Source organism: Solea senegalensis, linkage group LG9, assembly GCF_019176455.1.
Source record: "Solea senegalensis isolate Sse05_10M linkage group LG9, IFAPA_SoseM_1, whole genome shotgun sequence".
Lineage (NCBI taxonomy): Eukaryota > Metazoa > Chordata > Actinopteri > Pleuronectiformes > Soleidae > Solea > Solea senegalensis.
Window position 1 is genome coordinate 4940266 of NC_058029.1, and position 17107 is coordinate 4957372.

At 37.8% G+C, this 17107-nt stretch overlaps 2 protein-coding genes and 4 non-coding genes across 6 annotated transcripts; all 6 read right to left on the reverse strand.

Annotated features, from left to right (window-relative positions):
- Window positions 1-717: 717 nt before the first annotated feature.
- Window positions 718-4495, reverse strand: LOC122774673 (T-cell activation inhibitor, mitochondrial-like; the record flags this gene model as incomplete). The annotated part of the gene is made up of 6 exons (XM_044034147.1): window positions 4272-4495; window positions 3537-3669; window positions 2610-2757; window positions 2276-2531; window positions 1716-1838; window positions 718-757 (listed from the first exon to the last, which is right to left on the reverse strand). Coding segments are annotated over exons 1-6 (735 nt in total), but the record flags the coding sequence as incomplete, so codon positions are not given.
- Window positions 4496-6180: 1685 nt separating this feature from the next.
- LOC122774180 lies at window positions 6181-9821 on the reverse strand. The gene is made up of 2 exons (XM_044033241.1): window positions 9729-9821; window positions 6181-7021 (listed from the first exon to the last, which is right to left on the reverse strand). The coding sequence occupies exons 1-2, from the start codon at window positions 9736-9738 to the stop codon at window positions 6363-6365; spliced, it is 669 nt and encodes a 222-aa protein (XP_043889176.1). The 5' UTR covers window positions 9739-9821; the 3' UTR covers window positions 6181-6362.
- On the reverse strand, window positions 7334-7497 carry LOC122775309. Its single transcript, XR_006361084.1, has one exon. It is a non-coding gene; the product is annotated as a U1 spliceosomal RNA (small nuclear RNA).
- LOC122775322 lies at window positions 8285-8475 on the reverse strand. Its single transcript, XR_006361096.1, has one exon. It is a non-coding gene; the product is annotated as a U2 spliceosomal RNA (small nuclear RNA).
- A 2731-nt stretch (window positions 9822-12552) lies between the features above and the next one.
- LOC122775321 lies at window positions 12553-12716 on the reverse strand. The gene has a single exon (XR_006361095.1). It is a non-coding gene; the product is annotated as a U1 spliceosomal RNA (small nuclear RNA).
- Window positions 12717-13502: 786 nt separating this feature from the next.
- Window positions 13503-13693, reverse strand: LOC122775323. Its single transcript, XR_006361097.1, has one exon. It is a non-coding gene; the product is annotated as a U2 spliceosomal RNA (small nuclear RNA).
- Window positions 13694-17107: the final 3414 nt, after the last annotated feature.

Consider the following 17107-nt stretch of genomic DNA (forward strand, 5'->3'; position numbering starts at 1 on the left):
AATCATCACTTTAAAAGTTACATAGTTGTTTTTGGTGCCTAATAGTTTCCCAGATATATTAGTGTGTGTGTGTGTGTGTGTGTGTGAATGGGTGAATAAGAGGCATTAACTTAAAGCACTTCGTAGAAAGGCGCTTTATGAAGTTCAGTTCATTTCCTTTTATTAGTTTACGGGCAGATCTGCCACATCCAATATGGCGGACGCGCTGACGTAACGCAACAAGGGACCAACCTGCTCAATGAGGCGTCTACGTATATATGTCTATGGTTTTCATGGTATAGTGACATTTTTGTCAGTTTATAATTGAATAGTTTACTAAATAATATCGTTTTTTTTACGACATATGGTACTAGGACACTTTTTGACAGTATGAAGGCAGTTGTTGAATTATATGAAAACAGATTTGTTGTGGAGCAGTGACGTCACGTTAGCATTAGCAGGTGTAATCTGAACACCTGTGGACGGATGTGAACAAAGCGTCAACAGAGAATCTACGAAATGTGTGGGTAATTTTTGAGCAGCAATTACCACACGCTTGTCCACATATTTCTTCCCGCTGCTCCACGTCCTTCTCCCGTTTCTTTCTCTGCGTAGAAGAAGCTCCGCCTCCGATAAAGGAAGTGGAACATTCCAAATAGATCGACTCAGAGGGGAGGAGTGGAATGTACCAGGTCATGGAAAGTACACAAAGACTTTTAAATCAGTGTGTCTTTGTGCAGGAGCAGCTCCACCTGTAATTAACCAACGTTCATCCTTGCTGGACAAATAAAAGAAAAATGGCAGCTGAAATTGTTGTTATTTCAAAACATTTTTGCTCAAACAGAGAAAAAAAAACCACCACCTGTAGGAAATGCTGCCACCTGCTGGACTGTTTCTATTGCTAGCCTGTGGTCACTTATCCTGTATCTAGTCAGGGTCTTCCTCAGTCTGGGGTCTTTAATTGTGGTCAGATACTCTGTGTATTCACGGTTTAATGCCAAGTAACATTCTAGTTTGCTTTGAGTTTTTGTTGAGTTTTCCCAATAGGTGATATAATTTTCTGTTTGTTTGGTGATCATTTGGTTGGGCCAGATAGTTTGTGATTTGTAGCCGTGTCAGTCTTGACTGTGCGTGATGGGGACCTCTGTTGGGGACTTTATAGATGCTCTTTATTTAGGCAGGGAATGTAATTCGGGTAGAAGTTTTCCACAATGTGCATTCACACTAAAATAATAATAATTATGTATCACGTTCACCCAAAACAACCAGCTGTTAGTTTCACTTGACTAAAATAAATGTGAACCTGTAGAAAGAGAACGGTAGCCTATAATAGTGTATGATAATACGTTTTTTTTTTTTTATAACTTTATTATGCATGATAATAAGTTAGTGCACTACTTTTATTTTAAGGTTGTTACATGCCACTTCCGCTTCCGGTCTGTCCACCGTCATATTAATAAATATGAAACAAAAAAACAAAAAAAGGAATTTGCAAAAAACAAATTTGGGCCGTTACTTGGTTTTGTTTTTTTCAAGCAAAAGCTGTTTCTCCGTATTTGGTTCAATACAAAAAGGAAAAGGGGGCACTGTTTCCATATTTTCGTATTTTGGTTTTGTCAGAAATACGGATTATACTATTATACTTATACTAGTACCCTGACCAAATTTAACAGTATTTATCCTGTTAACAATTTATTTCAACAACTACAGTGTTGTTTCAAAACTCGCTAGAATACCTGATATCAGCCAGATCAAACTTGTGACAAAGTTCCTTCTTCAGTCGATTCAGCTCTTCTCTCAGAGGAAGACTAGCGTTGTACTTCTTCGTCGCCTCAGGCTCATTATTTCTCAGCCACAAGCTGATAAAGAAAGGAAAACATGACTGTCGGTTACATTTGAAACACACACACACACACACATATACAGGTATTCCTCAAAAGATACTACGCTAACTTCCATTCATTTGGACGGCCTAAACAAAGTATTACCTTAACCAGCCTTAGCCTTAAACTTTCAGATCCTCAGAAATTAGGTTTTGCCTCATTGGGGCCAGGTTTTGACCAGAACTACTGGTCCTGACCAGGTCAGCGTTTATGGCAAATAAATGATTTCTTTGTTATGCAGAGCAAAGAAACCAGAAAATATTCATGTCAAACACTGAAAAATCTGAGAAACTTGTTTTAATAGTTAAAAAAGACTCAAAATGATCAGTTGCAGCCATAAAAGCAACACCATGTGAAAATTGTGTTGCGTTGATATGAACGCTCAAAGCACATAGTCAGTCATAACTGTGTACCTGAGCGTCGGCTCCACTCTCCTGGCCTGCTGCAGCTCCTGCTCGGGGTCTCTGAAGCCAGTGAAGGTGTAGTAGGTCTTATCCCATTTGATAGGTCTGTAAAAAGGCACACCTGCCTCAGGTGGACTTTTAGATGCCTCTGCACTCGCCTTCAGACCCTTCATGTGCTCCACAGACAGGCTGCACGACTTTAACACGTTCATCACCGTGCTCAAGACATCGTTTGTGTGCAGGGTGAACTTCACAGACCGGAACCCTGAGAACCAGGTGGAGAGATTTTAGATTTGAAAAAAAAAAAAAAAAAAAGAATGAGGGATATTAAGTTTGACTTTACCTGAGGTGAGGTCTGCCTGCATGTCACTGCTCTCCTTTGTGTCCCTGACATAAAAGGTGAGGTCCATTGGCTTAAGTGAGCGCAAGCCAGGCTTTTGCAGGTTTTCCAGATAGCCATTTAGTTTCTTTAAAGAATTCTCATTCACTTCCTGTAACACACAAAAATAAATAATTAGCAATTAATTAGCATACTGAATCTGGAATTTATAAGCACACATGTATGAATTTCAACGCCATAAAACTTCTCAATGCTTGAGAAGTTCTGAAGGTTCAGATCATTTACACTCAATTAAACCTGACAGAGTTATGGAGAAAAAAAACACGACCTCCAACAAATCAGTTATACATGAACACAGATCCGTTTCAGCAACAGGGTGATTGAAATGAAATGGTTAAACTATTGTTAAAAAATATGCAATAAACCGTCCGTAATGAAGTCAACAAGATGTCAATGGACTGCTGACCTGTTCAGGGCCCCAAACATCAAATTTGTTATTTGACTGAGGGCCCCGTACAGACATCAGGGGTGGATAACATAAAACCATTACACCCTTAAAATGATTTAAGGGTGTACTTTTATTTATTTTATTATCTTGTTTTTAAAAATGTAGCACTTTGAGGTTTGTTTTTCAAATGTAAAGTGCAATACAAATAAAATCTATTATTATTATTATTATTATTATTATATCACATCATAACCAGTGTTTTTTGGCTTCAGGGCCCCAATAATCCATCCTTGCCCCAACTCTCCACGGTATGTTTAGGTGTGTGGGTCTGCTGCTAATAAACATGCACACACAAACACATCAACTACCTTGAATAACCCTAATAAGAGCCAAGTGACCATACTAACTTTAGATTAGTTTGAGATACAGTACATCACAACATTTATTTGCTAAACCCATTCGTGGATACATAAGCTACGTACCCGCTCTCTTGGATGTTGGCCGAAGAAGTCTGGGTGAACGGCGAAATAAAACGGTCTGAGTGCGTTGACGGCGTCCGCTCCTGACAGAAGTCTCTGCTGGACTAAACACGTGATCACGCGCTTCTTCTCCGACCTGGAGGTTAAAACATTCAGACGTTACATATGGTGTAATAGAGGCTACACTAACTAACAATTGTTTTCTCATTCAGGTGTTGATTAATTTGCTCTAAAAATTGATTAGTTGTTTGGTCCATTAAATGTCAGAAAGTGTTGAAATTGTTCCCAAAGAGCTTGTTTTAATTATCTAAAAAAAGAAAAGAAAGAAAACTCAAACCAATTAATTGATTGCTATTAACAGTTGATGATTAATTTAGTAATTGATTATTTCCATTTTGAGTAAAGAAGCCAAGCATCAAGTGTTCAACACAGATCAGATTTTAACTGAAGTTAGTTACTGGTGCACTTAGCTAAATGTTAAGAGAAATTTCTGTCTGTTTCTATCATCATCTCACTTTATTTGGTTTTGGTTTCAATTCACTGCACTTGCTGATGTAATCTATTTTTAAGCATTACATCACATCTGTTCAAAAGATTTAGATATGTCTGTCCAGCACTGCACCACAGATACAACAGCGATGAATAAACCCTAACACTTTTTACTCTTCATCCTCGCATACACACGCACAGGGACACACTTGTATCATCATCACGCTCAGCATGTGAGAATGGTGTTACCTGAAGGTGCACCGCAGAAGCAGCTTCACAGACATTGTGGGCACTGCTTGTCAAGAGATATGCGTCAACTCATGGCCTCTGTCAGAGCCGCTGCTGACCTGCTGTCAAAAGGAAGTGACATCATCATGCTACAGACTGTACCAAGTCTGTAGCAGTAACATAGTGAGTGGAGAGTGGACTTGCTTGAGTAAAGTTGAAGACGTTTCACTTATATAAAAACATATATTTAACCTCTTGAGGATTTTCCTAGAGTCGCTGAACAGTGGGTCAGAGGGGTCTTCGACGTCAACTTAACTCAAGTGAGTCCTAATCAAAAAGCTTGTTTTAATGATTAAAAACATTCAAACGGATTAATCAATTATAAAATCAATTGACGATTCATTTAGTAATCAATTAATAGTCGAATAATCTTTGCAGCTCTCAACTATAATGCACACAAATGTTTTAAGGCTTAACGATTACTTTAATAATTGATTGACTCTTATAATTATTTTCTCCAATAATCAGTACTTGTTTGGGCCATAAAATTAAGAAAAATTTTGAAAAATATAGATGTTCTCAAATGTCGTGTTTTGTCCACAAACCGAAAATATTCAATGTAAATTATTCCTTTGTTGTGGAGCAAAGAAACTAGAAAATATTCACATTTAAGAAGTTGAAAAGTTTTTTTTTATTATTATTTCAAAATAGTTGATGATTAATTTAGTAATCGAGTAATATTCGATTAATCGTTGCAGCCCTCCTGTGTTTATACCCAAGTCTGTGACCCGGACTGTACAGCTGTTACCATGGTGACCGTGTACCTTTAAAGAAAAAAAAACGCGTAATATTCATGAAATAAGCAAGTTCGTTAGCAGTTACATTAGCTAGCGACAGGTTTCAGTCCGCAATGGCAGCGCGAAGCTCTTGTAGCTATAGCAACAATATACTGTAGTTTGTTCGACAACATTCACAGTGAAATGTTCACTGACACGTAACCTTCCTGTAGAGGTCAGTGTACGTCTGTGCTGCCAAGTTTCAGCGACACGGCTCCACTTCCACTGCTGTGGCTAACGGTGAAGCTAATAATGTAGCTGTGAGGCTAAGGCTGTAAACAGCTGCTGTCGCCGTCACATCGCCACACTTTACTGTACTTACTCATCAATGACTGCGTGTGCAGTTGTGTTGTTGTGTAGTGTAGCTGTGCCCTCACCACCAGTGCTGCTGTTCACGTCCGCCTCTTCTTCTCTCTTCAGGGTTTCCTCTTTTTCTTAACCTGCGGCTCTCTACCGCCCCCAGCTGGTTCAGAGATGCGGCCAGTCACAGAAGTGCGTTACTCAGTTCAATGTAAGAAAAATAAAATAAAAATAGTAACAATAATACCACTACTCAGAGGTGGAAAGAGTACTGAAATATTCTACTCAAGTACAAGTACTGGTCTGCAAATAAACTCAAATTTAAAAAAAAAAAAAAAGCTTAAATGTACTGTAGAGTAAATGTTACTTAATAACCTTTTTTAACAAGGTTGGGGTTCTTTCTTGTGTCATGCAAAAAGGACAAGGGAACACAAATCTCACATGAATTGTTTTTAATTAAAGGCAAACCTTTATAAATTAATGCACTGACAAAATAAAATATGTACACAAATAATGTATTAGTCAACGTGGGTCAAAGGTCACAAATGCTTTAACTTTCTTACTCACTCAGGGACCTTAATGAGTGCCTATTCACCTGTCCACATCATTCACCAGGGTGTAGCCCCTCACCTTTTGCCCTATGTCAGCTAGGATTGGCACCAGCAACCCTCAAATCAAATCAAATCACTTTTATTGTCATTAAGCTGTACATACAACAAGTAGTGCAACAAAAAGAGAGAGCGTTTCCCAGGGATCCAAAGATTTAAATATTTAAATACACATTTACACCCCGGCTCACGCACATTCACACTTCCCTAAGACGTTAAGCAGCAATTGTCAGTGTAGAGATCAATGTAAACATCACAGTACAGTTAAAGTGCCAAGTGAAATGCTATGTAAAAATAAGAAAACAAGGCTGGAGAGAAATAGAGCAGAGCAGATTAAGGTGCAATAATGATTGTCGTCCAGATTCATATCAGCAGTTCAGCATTCTGACAGCTTGTGGAATAAAGTTGTTGATCAGTCTGTTGGTTCTGCCTTTTATGCTCCGGAAGCGTTTGCCTGATGGCAGCAGTTCAAAGAGTTTGTTGAGAGGGTGTAAGAGGTCATTGACGATGGTCAGTGCCCTCTTCTTGCAGCGGGACTGGAATAGTTCTTCGATAGAGGGGAGGGAAACTCCGATGACCCTCTCCGCCCCCCTGATGATCCTCTGCAGGGCTTTTTTGTCTGACATACTGCAGCTGGAGTACCATGTGGAGATGCAGTATGTCAGGATGCTCTCAACTACACCTCTGTAGAAGGTCGTGAGGATGCTGGGTGGGAGAGAGGTTTGTTTCAGCTTCCTCAGGAAGTATAGTCTCTGCTGGGCCCGTTTTGTGATATAAGAGGTGTTCTTATTCCAGCTTAGGTCCTGCGAGATCTGCACACCTAGGAACTTGATGTTCTCCACTCTCTCCACTGTACGGCCGCTGATGCTGAGGGGGGCGTGCTCTGTTTGTGACTTCCGGAAGTCGATGATCATCTCCTTCGTTTTGTCCACGTTGAGCAGCAGATTGTTTACCCTGCACCAGTCCTCCAGGTGTTGCACTTCGTCCCTGTACATAGCTTCCTGACTTCCGTGGACGAGTCTCCACCCTCATGTGGAGGATAAAGCGGTGGAAGATTAAGATACTCAGATTACATGTGGAATTAAAATGAGAGTTGCTTATTGAACAATTTGTACAATACAAGTTTTATTCTCATTCAAGCACACAATATCAAAAACCATGATCAACAAAAAGCCATGAAAATGTGTTGCTCCGAGAAATTACTTTTAACACATGTAGGATATGATTTAACTCTTTATTCAACTAATATCGTATGCATGTCACATTTTATACTGTATAACTAACCACACAGTGGAGAAATCTGACTGTTTCAATTGAAGATAATGTTTAACACATTGATGAGGGGAGAGCGCGAACGCAGTCCCCCACTACCACAAATTATGCAGTCGAGATTCCCGCATTTGGGGAATTCGCAGAAGTCAGCAAAGTCGGAGTGCAATGACTAAGCCTCGCCCTGGGTGAACCACCTTCTTGATCATGGTATCTCCCCTGCCAGGTAAGTATGATTTCCTAGCGTTTCACACACGTTACTGTATCACACACACACCATGATGACTGACGGTGATGAAAAAAACAATCACTAATAAAAAAGAAACCACAACTTTAAGAAGCAGCGACTATGAAGAAATTAAATACTGATCAAACAAACTGTAAAATATTAAATATATTATGAACATTATATATTTTGTTACAATAAAATGTCCCATGATGCACTGTGGCAAATACGTATGAAAGTCCTACTTAAAGTCACCTATTTGCTGTTATTTAACGCTTAAAAGCGAACGACAATCAAACTGTATTTAACTTATAAAACACAAATTCAAATCAAATGCTGACAGAAATTCTGACAAAAAGAACGAAAAAACATCTGAATTTGTGAGAAAAGTACAAGCTTCACAACGTACATTCCCTTTCGTTTCCCGTTTATGTGTCCACTAACGGTGGGTGATACTGACTACTGCCACCTACTGTTGTGGGAGTTCAACAACATCGTGTCTTCTATAACTGTTTTCAATGTCTACTTCAATGGTGGGAGCATTACATTTTAAACCACAAAAAATGCACAAATCATATACACGACATCTGGGTGCGTACTGTATGAATTGAACTAGACAAAGAGGAAAAGAATCATGTATATATTGACGGAAGTATGTAGAGATTTAAACGTTAAGTATTACAAAGTACACGTCATTAAACACTAGTTCACTGATGGAATACACTATAGCTTCAGACAAACCTAAAATATAGTACAGTCAAACTCTTTAAGTACTGATTTTTTTTAACAACATTAGGGGGGTGCACCGTTCCTGGAGATACTGCAATACCAGGTCGATGCGTGGAGTGGACGGAGCAAGCCCCTATTCCATCTCCCTGTTCCAAAAATCAATTTAATATATGGTCCCCGGGTAGGGGACGTATCAGATATTAAACTGATAAGAACAGATACTACACTTGATCTTAGCCAAAAGGCCGAGAAGCGATAACTACATTTCTGCAGAGGCAGTCGAGTCATTCTCGGCACAGTCCTTTTCACTCAGAGGTCATACGCGCGTTCAAAGTACGCGTCTACAGACAATCACTTCATCGTCAACAACACAACACATATTCATCGAACACGCTTTCGGCAAATGTTGCGATCGCTACATTTTAGATTAATTTGAAGAAACAACGTTGGCTCCTCGACTTTTCCGGGTCACGTGATACTATCTAACCAATAGGAATGTAAAGTAAAATGTGTCGTTTAAACGTTACAAATTACAGCAAAACTAATGTTTACGTCCAAGTTTGCTAAATACCCACTAGACCTCGATGAACCGATCACGACCAGCGAACTATAATTCAATGTTTTTAGTCGCGTTGTGTCCGTCTACAACTGCCGGAGTGGTGCGTTCACGTACACATTGTTTTTCCCAGCTTCAACTCGTCGATTTTCAAAGTTGGTACAATGCAGATTATTGTGTACTTTATACACAGTATGTGTAGTTTTATTATTTGGCATTTCTTTGCTATATTGAAACGCTGCTATTTAAAGTGTAAAGATAGTTTTTATTTTACTCTTTACTTTTCAATGATAGGTGCTAAATCACCCCCGTCGTGAAACGAATAAATTATTATCTCATCTTAAATTAAAATATTTTGGAAATTTTGTACACTTTTTGGTGCATTATATTCGCTGCCACACAAAAGGCCAGACTCAAACTATGGCACCACCTGTTGGACAATGAGCCCAACTGCAGTGACTCCCCCCACCCGCTTGCTCACATAGGATTTATTCAAAGTATTACATTTAAAATAATCCCAGTCTGACTTTTCTAATCTGACTTTCCTTCAAAAAGTTTTAGACAAACAGTCCCTGACTGTGACTTACAAAACCACTGAGAACCTGGCGCCAAAGTGCAGCGGCTCTAATGACTGCTGACACGCAACTGAAATGTAACTGCGTCACAACATGCAGATACAACACGCCGTGATAATATGCTCACTTTCACCTGCGGTGGTCTTGCAGAGTCAAAACTTAGCCGAACCTGGCACAATCTTGGTTTCTCAACGAAAAGAAAACTTCGCCACCTGCAGGTACAAAATACGACACAATCGCCACCACGGTCGCTATGTCCCGTCGCCATTCGACAGAACACACGCAAACCACGACGAATTATACGCTGAAAATGCGAAAAACATCGGTGCAAGAATTGTCACACGCAACGAAAAAGACAAGAAATGCAAAACACACCTACCAGGAAGCATGAAAATGACAGTAAAAAAAAAGTTTTTGACAAAGTGAAAGGTGTCTCCTTGACCATGTTTACGCTGTTAAGCAAATCTGCTCTCGGGCGTCCCCAGTGGATTAACTAAGTAAATCTCCTTCGTTTTACTGAATTTGACATTTGTGGTGTTTTATTACTGTTCCCTTGAATTGAGATCAAGACTTATGTATAATGTTTTGTCAGTTAAATATTAACACACACTCTTATGATTTGTTCTATACAATTCATAACCAAATAAATATTGGAAATACGGTGGTGTTGCAAATCACAAAGTGCAGAGCCTCAGGGTAGCCCTCACAAAATCAAAATATCCACCCATTCTGATGTGGCATACATTCATACTGATATAAAAATGATAAAAAAAAAATAATAAAAGTATTTTTTGGGTGCCGGTAGACACACACATGTATATATATATATATATATATATATATATATATATATATATATATATATATATAAATAAAAGTGACCCAAAAAGTGCCAGTTTTTAATTTTCATTTCTGACAAATCTACTTGCAATTTACTGTATGTGATCAGAAAAAAACAAACTTAATTGAAAACACTACAGGTCAATAAGCAACCTCAATGTGGCGCTGTGACATCATAGCATCTGTAGATTGAGGCTTGAGTTCACTTTTTAAAAAATGATTGGAGACATGGCAAGTTTTAAAAACATATGGTGCTATAAAATATCCTTTATCCTAATCCAGTTTACACATTTTTAAGAGTATTTATTCATCAGATGTTTGTATCCAAACATTTTTATTCCAAGTTGAGACATAAAAGTTTTTCACTTTGATACAGACTTTAACAAACTGAGTCATCCGTGTTACTGATTATGTCTAAACAATATTTATGTTCATTATTGGATGGATCATTTAACAGAAAGGTCTGGGGTTTGATGTACTGTGGGTCAGGGGTCAGCAGGTAAGTTTGACCCAGGGAGTTTTTTTTCTAAGCAAGAGAATATTACAACAACAGTGTTTTATTTTTATATTTCAAACAATCACATGTCTCTTTGAATCGGTTCATATATTTTTTCTGATAAAAGGCTCTGCATTCTATATGAAATTGTAATTTCTGTGACTATAAGCAAATTATTTTATTTTATTTGTTTTAATTCATGTGCTGATGCTGCACTTCACATAACATTGTTGCCATTCCCTTATTCACATACACTCACACAGAGCATCTACAGCAGTGGTCACCAACTGGCAACCCACCATTTGAATTCAAAAATTAGATTTTTATTATTATTGTTATTATTTGCTTATCTTCGCAAAGAAAATCAAATTTCATATATAATTCAGAGTCTTTAATCAGACAAAAAATATGAACTGATTCAAAGAGATTATGTTGCTAGAATTGACAATTAAGTGATATGATTGGTTTGAATTAATATTGTAACATCTCACTAATAAATCACCGTAAAAATGTGTAAAGGGGAGGTTCTTCTCTAAAGACAGTACAAAATATATTTTTATAGCACGATGTGTTTTTAAAATTTGCTGTCTCGTCATTTAAAATTTTTTTTAACTCATGCCTCAATCTACAGATGATATTCTTCAGACCTGCATTGTTTTCAAATATAAATATAAATATAATTTTTTTTTTTTCTGATCATATAAATTGCAAGTAAATTCACCAGAAATACAAATCAAAAACTGGCACTTTTTCATATCCTGCACCAAACATTTAAAATATTTTGTGTTGTTTTTCATTGATAAATGTTTTCATTGACAAATTAATACACATTTGTTCAGCTATGGGGTGGAGTGGCTCAGTGGTTAAGACCCTACCTTGTGTACCAAAGACATCATGGTCACAAGTTCAATTCCACCCCTGGCAAATTGTACTTGATTCCATTGTAAGTCGCTTTGGATAAAAGAGTCTGCTAAATGACATGTAATGTAATGTAATGCTATGAAGTAGATAATTAATCTGGGACACAGTGTGTGTGTGACCAGTGACAAGGTTATTTTCAATGGTTTTATTTTAGTTTATTTTTTACACACAAAAGGCAGATTCAAGAGGCTGCACAAACAAAAAAATCAATACATAGACAGGTAAAAAAAAAAACATCAATACAAAGCGGAAAATAGAAACAAAACAGCATACAAGAAACATAAAAAGAGTAAACAAGGTAAAAAGACTATAAAGTAGTGTAAAGATTCTTCAGTAAAAAAAATGTTAATATAGGATTAAGTTAATAAATCAGACTCTTTTCTTACAGCAGTTTACACACAAAGCAATACAGAGTAGAGGGGAAATGCAGTTAGCTATATGTGACATTGATTAAAATGAAGAATTAACTTAGTGTTCATAAACCACTGCCGTCCACGTTTACGGGCTATACCATGTGCAATGTAGGCTATTATGCACATCTAATCTCACACAAACATGTTTTTAATCAAACAAAACACAATGTCATTGATAACCAAACAGCACCAAAACTATAACATATTAATGGATGACAAGAATTAAGTAGCTTTTCCTTATACAGAGCTTTTTTAATCACAAAACATTTTTGGCATACATAAAATGATTCAAATCACACAAATAACTTGAACAGTAAGTTGAAAATTCCAATATGGAATATGAATTCAAACATTGACATTATTTGATGTTTTGGTAGTTCCTCCTGCTGACAATAAAGAGGGCAATATGAAGACTGGAAAGGGCATGTTGACGATTTCTCTCAACATACACCACTTTGATAAAGGTTTATTTCCCAATGATTAAACTATACAGAAAAATAATTTATTTTATATATTACGTTACACATTTTGATGAGGGGAGAGCGCGAACGCAGTACCCCACTACCACAAATTATGCAGTCGAGATTCCCGCATTTGGGGAATTCGCAGAAGTCAGCAAAGTCGGAGTGCAATGACTAAGCCTCGCCCTGGGTGAACCACCTTCTTGATCATGGTATCTCCCCTGCCAGGTAAGTATGATTTCCTAGCGTTTCACACACGTTACTGTATCACACACACACCATGATGACTGACGGTGATGAAAAAAACAATCACTAATAAAAAAGAAACCACAACTTTAAGAAGCAGCGACTATGAAGAAATTAAATACTGATCAAACAAACTGTAAAATATTAAATATATTATGAACATTATATATTTTGTTACAATAAAATGTCCCATGATGCACTGTGGCAAATACGTACGAAAGTCCTACTTAAAGTCACATATTTGTTGTTATTTAACGCTTAAAAGCGAACGACAATCAAACTGTATTTAACTTATAAACACAAATTCAAATCAAATGCTGACAGAAATTCTGACAAAAAGAACGAAAAAACATCTGAATTTGTGAGAAAAGTACAAGCTTCACAACGTACATTCCCTTTCGTTTCCCGTTTATGTGTCCACTAACGGTGGGTGATACTGACTACTGCCACCTACTGTTGTGGGAGTTCAACAACATCGTGTCTTCTATAACTGTTTTCAATGTCTACTTCAATGGTGGGAGCATTACATTTTAAACCACAAAAAATGCACAAATCATATACACGACATCTGGGTGCGTACTGTATGAATTGAACTAGACAAAGAGGAAAAGAATCATGTATATATTGACGGAAGTATGTAGAGATTTAAACGTTAAGTATTACAAAGTACACGTCATTAAACACTAGTTCACTGATGGAATACACTATAGCTTCAGACAAACCTAAAATATAGTACAGTCAAACTCTTTAAGTACTGAATTTTTTTAACAACATTAGGGGGGTGCACCGTTCCTGGAGATACTGCAATACCAGGTCGATGCGTGGAGTGGACGGAGCAAGCCCCTATTCCATCTCCCTGTTCCAAAAATCAATTTAATATATGGTCCCCGGGTAGGGGACGTATCAGATATTAAACTGATAAGAACAGATACTACACTTGATCTTAGCCAAAAGGCCGAGAAGCGATAACTACATTTCTGCAGAGGCAGCCGAGTCATTCTCGGCACAGTCCTTTTCACTCAGAGGTCATACGCGCGTTCAAAGTACGCGTCTACGGACAATCACTTCATCGTCAACAACACAACACACATTCATCGAACACGCTTTCGGCAAATGTTGCGATCGCTACATTTTAGATTAATTTGAAGAAACAACGTTGGCTCCTCGACTTTTCCGGGTCACGTGATACTATCTAACCAATAGGAATGTAAAGTAAAATGTGTCGTTTAAACGTTACAAATTAAAAAACTAATGTTTACGTCCAAGTTTGCTAAATACTCACTAGACCTCGATGAACCGATCACGACCAGCGAACTATAATTCAATGTTTTTAATCGCGTTGTGTCCGTCTACTACTGACGGAGTGGTGCGTTCACGTACACATTGTTTTTCCCAGCTTTAACTCGTCGATTTTAAAGATTCTAATCGACAAATCAACAAATCAAAACCAAATTCTGAACTATCAGTACAATGCAGATTATTGTGTATTTAAATTTCCATACAGGACCGGTATTTAAAGTGTAAAATTACTTTGTATTGACTTTACTTCTCAACGATAGCTATTGCAACTTTGCAAATCACCCCGTGATTGCGCTTATTAATTTATACACAGGTACACAGGACATACTATGTGAAATATTGGTGAATTATATTTTAAATTAAAAAGTAAAAGCTGCCACACAAAAGGTCAGACAAGGCACCACCTGCTGGACAATGAACCGAACTGCAGTGACTCACCCCACCCACTTCCCCCCACCCGCACGCGTCACATAGAAGTTTTTCTTCTTTAAAATACAACATTAGTTTTTCTATTAATACATTTAAAATAATCTCCACCTGACTTCACTTATCTATTCTGAACTTCCTACAAAAAGTGGCGATTTTAACAAGACAAACAGTCCCTGGGAACCACTGGGAACCTGGCGCTCTTTTGGCTACGGCGGCTCTGACCACTGACACACATCAAATGTAACTGCGTCACAACACGAAGCGATAATATGCCCACTTTCATCCGCGGTGGTGTTGCAAAGTCAAAACGTAGCCGACTCTGGCAAACTCTTGCTTTCCCAAGTGTCAGTCAGCGAAATGAAAACTTTGCCACACCATGTAGCTACACCATTCGACACAAACCACGACGAATTACACGTTTAAATGCGAAAAACGTCGGTGCGAGAATCGTCAGACGCAACGAAAGTGAGAAGAAATAAAAAAAATACACAAAATACACCTACCACGAAGCGTGAAAACGACAGAAAAAACAAACGTTTATGTAAAGTGAAACGCGTCTCCTTGTCTCCTTGACCTCGTTAGTCCATTGAGTTATTACGTAAATTGAGCGCCCCCAGTGGATTAACCAAGTAAATAACCTTTGTTTTACCAAATGGGTCATCCGTTGTTTTATTACTGCCCCCTTACATTGTCATCTATGTATATTGTGGGTTTGTCAGTTTATTCCTGTTTTGTTATACTGTTATGCATTGCGCTATATAATGTGTAACTAAATAAAGAATAACTATAGTTAATATAGTGGTGTTGCAAATCACAGTGAAACAAATCTGAGCTCCAAACAAAATAAGACAGATTTGCTTGGCATCAGTTACAGAGAAGAGCTCAAAGACAAAGTGGACACCTTTTACATGGTGGCAACACTGGTTTATACAGACCCCAAAAAGTTCAACAATAAGAATAAAATCTTGTCAGAGTTTGTGAGTGGAAAGTTTTATTTAAACACACAGTTATTATTCTAATGAAAAATATATTTTCGTTTTACCTGAGTGGCTGAGCAAAGATGTTGAAACAAACGGTTACAACACATGATTGTGTCTGCTGTTGGTCTGTAGTGTGTCAGTGTGACACAGAGGCAGTATCATGCTGGGCTGACAAAGCTGGTTCGTGTGTTTTGTTTTGTTCCGTTTTGTTTTTTGAAAGTCATTTAAACAGCCGCTTCCTGTCGATACCTTACGTGTGAAATTGATGAAGCAGAATTGTCACGGTACAAACGTGCATACACAGTCCATTTTCAAACACACAGTGAGGGAAAGGGTGCCATCTTATAAAAAGAAGCACATGCAAACACATAAAGGCAGAGTGCATATTATGGCATGTGTAGCTCTAAAGATTCCTCTTTTTTTTTAAAAAAACAAAGAAACAAAAAAAACAATCCTTCACGTTACCATAGTCACGCTGCTACCATAAGCATATCATGGTATTTTCTTTAACTGAATGATCACTTTTGAATTTTTGAAATGTACTGTTGAATGACATCACATGTTCAACTCTATAGAATCTGACATTTACTGACCACTTCATGTAACATTTGTAGTAGGGATGCAGGATATTTTTTGCCAATATGCAAGATATATCACTCCCGATATATTTCGCCAATAACCGATACGATGTACAGTATATACGTTTTTCCCTGCACCCAACTGCAGAGGCCGTTTAGTCTCTTCTGTAGTGAAATGAACAGAATATTTTGCCTACTCTTGTCGCAGCACATGTAGATATACATTTTCTTCACTGAGCAAAAATAATCGTAACAAATATTCACAGTTGTAAAGGGCAACAGCAGAAGTCAATGAGGTATGAATCATTAGTCGATCTAGGTGTGTGTGCCGACATCCTATAATGCATTTTAAAGCCAATGTCGTGCCAATAATACCGTGCATCCCTAAGTTGGGGCTAGAAACTGAATATTCTACCCAAACCTATGTAATGTATCCATGTATAATGGCTTTAAAATAAAACATACACATACATATGTACCGAACTTGTACATTGTACATGTACATTAAGAGTCTACTTTGTGAAAGAAAAATTGGCTCCAAAGCTTGGGAAAGAGTGAGTGGATGAGTCTATCATTTGTTACAATCTGCAGTTTCACCATTAGATGTCACTAATTCTGACATACTGGCCCTTTAAGCAGGCGCAAAAGATCTTAATAGGTGGCTATTTGTTAAGGTTTACATCTGCTTTTCCATGTTTTCAGCCAATTTTTCAGCCAAGAGTGCAAGCTTCTGTATCTGAGGCTGGTTCCCTGTGTGCACAGCCAAGTTTCCCTTTGACACGACGAGTACAATCCTGTTAAAATATCTAAGCTATAACAATACCATGTAATAAAAAACAGAGTCATCTTTTAAGAGGTTGTGTCATTAGCATTTCATGCCCTTCAACAGCAAAAAAAAAAAGAAGCTGTATAAAAGTATAAAGGAAGAGGACGGTTGAAACACCCTGTGTGGTCGGAGTGTGAGTTTGAGCTGCAGTGGTTCCCAAACTAGAGGTCAGGACCCCCAGTGTAGGGAGGTGACTGACGGATTGTCATTTGAAAGCACCACTGGTAACAGGATGATGTGTTTAATGTCTTTTGGGATAACAATAATAA